Genomic DNA, 3970 nt, shown 5'->3' with positions numbered 1-3970 from the left:
ACGTAAAATGATATCTCCAGTCAAGAAAGGGTAAGGGAGTAACTTTCTTTCGGCCTTTTCTAGTATGTTCCAAACTTAGACTCAGACAGGCTTGGTGGGAGAATTTGTTCGTGTGGTGCCTGCGGTGCCACGCGTGCCTGCAACCTGGGTCGGCAGTGCGGCTGTGGGGTCTTCCCTGTCACTGTTCACAGAGCCATCGAATCGCCCGCAGCCATTTATTTGACCATGATATTGGAAGGTCCCGCTCCCTGGGGTCCCCACCGGTCTTCGGGTTTGTAGATTGACTATCCTGGTCTGAGCGTATGGGTCATGCCAAGAATGCCGTCATCTGCTATACTCGCGCTTCGTGCAATTGCCAAGCCCGATATCTTATCAATCAGGGCTATTTATACCAAAACCCCCGCCGTTTCCTCGCACTTTCGTCCGCACGGAGCAGATACACCCAAAACAGGCCCCGGGATACATACCGATACCCTGCAATACTAGAAAGCCGGTTCACCTCGACGACCAAGATGCCAAATGTCTTCGCGGTTCCCATTTTCTTTATCGTTTTTCGCGAGACTCTGGAAACAAGTGTCATTGTCTCCGTGCTCCTTTCATTCCTGGACCACGAACTGGGGAAAGACAAAGATCAAACTATTCGAAAGACATTGTGTAAGCAGGTGTGTGGCTTCCATCACCTGCCCCTACCTTGAAGTTACTTTCCAGCTCAGAGACCGGACATGGCGAAATAGACAGACGGCTCTAGTTCCTATATGTTACAGTACATATCGCTCACTGGTGGCACACATGGCAAGTTGGGGGCTCGGCGTTGGAAAAGATAGGGTATGGCGACAACCATACTTGAACGAATTGATTCACTTTTTGGGGGGAGCCGGGGGATAGGGTGGGAGACGGTCTTCAAGCACACAAAACCAGCAGGTTGTTAGTAGTAGCATATACGAGTCCTCATAGAGAAAACAGCTCCGGCCGAGCAAAGACTTCCGGGAAAACGTTTCACTTGGTCTGATGTCTACCACCTGGCCCAACTCAACTGCTCGAGAAGGGTTTGGTTGGCTCGCATCTGCTCGGCTCGCTACTACGATTACTCCAAACACTACTCGCTTGACTGTATTGTCCACGCACAACCTCTTTTTGCCTACCTCGAGGCAGCTGCTTACTGTACTTGGCCGTGGACCACTCCGGATGATTGCATGCCAATTGGAATTGGTTGTTTGTTCAACAAAGCTCGTGAGGATCGGATCCACTACGCCTGGAAGCGCGCCAGGTGAGGCACATGAGCTTGCCGAGTCCCTCTAAGCCAAGTCAAGGCCGCGCGTCGACCTGAAAGATCTACAGAGTATCAACCAATACTCCTTGCGAAGAATGGTGAGGTGGTGTCAAGACGGGATTACTATGGTCCCCGCCGGTACATTGACTAGCCCCGTTTCGACGTCGCCATGCTCAGAAGCAGTACACATACAGAGGCTTTGGTTGCCGCTGTTGACTTAGGCTGGCAGGCTAGCCAAGTTCCCAACCTCCAACAATCTTATTGCTTTGACTGCTAGTTTCATCCTTTCATACTCAGACTCGATACGAGTTGCGAGTACCCGACGTGAACCTGTTCGCATTTGGCGAGATTCGGCAGAATTTCAATAGATCGAGTTCGACTTGTACGGTTTTCTCACTCCTCGTTTCTCGAAAATCCGACTTTGTCCCCAACCTTGGGTGTGCTCCATACAGTATGACGGCTGCCAACTTCTCGGTCTGGTTTTCATACATTCTCGATTGGGGTGTGGTTGTGTCAGTTGTCTCTGTTTCGCGTCCTCTTTAATGTGCCTTGCTGACCTTTGTCGTTGTATAGCGTGGTAGCTGCTACCGGCGGCGTCTTGAACTATATCGATGGCTTTCACAGACCGTTCTCAATCACCGACACCGCCATCGCGTATCCAAACAGGCCAGACATCGTGTCATTACCGGTCTTAATCATTGTCGCCCTTGTTCTTCCCGCTACTATCATCGCGCTTTTGAACCTCCTCACTCTTCCAGTCTTCCAACCTGCTTCTCGACCGCACCGCTTTCGCAAAACCCTCTGGGAAATTCACGTGGGATGGCTTGGTCTCTGTGCAGGCCTAGCCATCACACTGTTTGTAACGTCAGGCTTGAAGGATATGGTGGGAAAGCCTCGCCCACACCTTCTTGCAGTGTGCCAGCCAGATACGTCTCGGATCTCTGAGTTCATTGTCGGCGGCTTCGGAGTCTCCCTAGACTCTGAAGCCCAGGCCCTCGTGACTTCGGGCATCTGCCAACAATCTGACAAGCGACGACTCGATGATGGCTTCGCCGCCTTTCCGTCCGGCCATTCTTCTTTCTCAACAGCCGGAATGGTCTACCTCAGCTTGTGGCTGTGTGCGCGGTTTTCCCTGACGATCCCCTACCTCGACCTATCCATCGATCCACTTAGGCAAGGAAGTGGGAAGAGACAGATGATCGCGTCTGCACGGAGCAGACAAGCGGCCCCCCCGCTATGGCAGTTTGCGCTCGCATTTGCGCCCATTGTGGCGGCTCTGTTCATCTGCTCCAGCAGATATGCCGACTTTCACCACGCCGGCTTTGACATTATTTTTGGCGCTGTTATTGGATCGGTCTTTGGATGGGCTAGTTTTAGGTTCTACCACCTACCTGTACGCAGAGGGCACGGCTTGCTCACTTGGGGTCCGAGAGCAAGGCGCCATGCTTTGATTCGGTTCAAGGAAGAGGACGAACCTGCCGAGGAAGGAAGAGGAGCTTTTGACTACGAACTAGGTTCCTATAGCTCCGGCACTGCAGGAAGACAACAAACGAGCTCGTCTAGTCATCCCATTCTACCATAGCAGAGGGGACTAATAGACGGCCGGGTGGGCCTCTAGAAGTGGCCAAACGTCGTTCATTCCTCCTGCATAGCAAGTGAAAGGGTGAAAAGGCGGTGATGCAAGGGCGAGCTTTGGTTCATGTTCGCAGGAATCCTTCGCCCGGGGGTTCTCCACGCCAAGGTTTATCGGCATTTTGATGTTGAGTACTCCGTATACCTCTCGCCGATGTTCCTATCATGGGCTGGCCTCTAACAGCCATACATGTACCAGGGGCAAGGGACAAGCTGTAGCCTTTTGATCGTGCCACAAGCAAACGTGTAAGAAATATGCTGATGACGGGCCAACAAGGTTAATGAGGTCCTCATGGACGGCACGGTTTGGGTATGGCAACACAGACGATCAAGACTATCTTAAAAGGCCTGCCACCGAAACAATGAAAGCATAGGACCTCCGTTGCGTCGGGGCAAACACCCACGTACTGTGCGCCCGACCGAGTCGAACCGTTTGATGAGGTGGCTCAAGACTCTCTACTTGTACCTTACAAAAGTCAACTGCGATGGCCCAGGTGTTTTCGAGGTGCACACCGAGGATGGTGCGACAAAGGGGCAAGGCGAATTCACTTTGGTGGAAAGAGGTGTGATCGTTAGCCCCAGTGTTACAATGCGGCAAATCAGACTCAATAGATCAATATTAGTCGTCAGATTGTTGGGGATGCATCTAAACGCACGTGTGTCATTCCACCTACATAGGCCAATTGCCTTAGAAGAAACGTGTGGCCTGCGTGTGGGGACTTGTTACTTGCGATTTCAGACTGGCTGTCGACTCCTAATGTGACGATATCGCAAGGCAGCTCCAGGAATAATTGGATCTTATACCACTGGAGAGCCCCGTGACCCTTAGCACACGCGGATCCAAGTCTCCTGGATTGATTAAAGTCGACAATGCCCTTTACAGGATGGAGTCGCAAGGCACTACCTGATACCTCCTAGCCATGCTTGGGGAGAGGAGCAGTGACGAGGCGAACAATGCCGAGGATATCGAGTTGGACTACTGCATCGATCACTTCATGGGATGGAGTACAATGAGCGCAGAGGACCGTCCATCGAGACCTTCTCTCAAGCTCGTAATAGCCCAGTTCC

General features: G+C 52.0%; 2 protein-coding genes across 3 annotated transcripts; both read left to right on the top strand.

Moving 5' to 3' along the window:
• Positions 1-435: 435 nt before the first annotated feature.
• Positions 436-1007, top strand: PV06_10909. 2 transcript variants are annotated; one of them, XM_016412504.1, is made up of 2 exons: positions 436-662; positions 735-1007. In XM_016412504.1, the coding sequence occupies exons 1-2, from the start codon at positions 520-522 to the stop codon at positions 883-885; spliced, it is 294 nt and encodes a 97-aa protein (XP_016257229.1). In that variant the 5' UTR covers positions 436-519; the 3' UTR covers positions 886-1007. The 2 variants fall into 2 exon arrangements, with proteins under 2 accessions (XP_016257229.1, XP_016257228.1); XM_016412503.1 differs by having other exon boundaries at positions 436-1007.
• Positions 1008-1549: 542 nt separating this feature from the next.
• Positions 1550-3507, top strand: PV06_10908 (uncharacterized protein). The gene is made up of 2 exons (XM_016412502.1): positions 1550-1782; positions 1844-3507. Exons 1-2 carry the CDS (start codon positions 1724-1726, stop codon positions 2850-2852), a joined length of 1068 nt encoding a protein of 355 aa, XP_016257227.1. The 5' UTR covers positions 1550-1723; the 3' UTR covers positions 2853-3507.
• Positions 3508-3970: the final 463 nt, after the last annotated feature.

The sequence above is a fragment of the Exophiala oligosperma genome (assembly GCF_000835515.1).
Source record: "Exophiala oligosperma strain CBS 72588 unplaced genomic scaffold supercont1.16, whole genome shotgun sequence".
Taxonomy (NCBI): Eukaryota; Fungi; Ascomycota; class Eurotiomycetes; order Chaetothyriales; family Herpotrichiellaceae; genus Exophiala; species Exophiala oligosperma.
This window is presented reverse-complemented; position numbering and strand designations above follow the sequence as displayed.

Coding starts and splice junctions, on each gene's coding strand:
- PV06_10909 (XM_016412503.1), top strand. CDS start 520: ATGTCTTCGCGGTTCCCATTTTCTTTATCGTTTTTCGCGAGACTCTGG.
- PV06_10908 (XM_016412502.1), top strand. CDS start 1,724: ATGACGGCTGCCAACTTCTCGGTCTGGTTTTCATACATTCTCGATTGG. Junction 1,783..1,843: donor CTCGATTGGGGTGTGGTTGT/GTCAGTTGTCTC, acceptor GTCGTTGTATAG/CGTGGTAGCTGCTACCGGCG.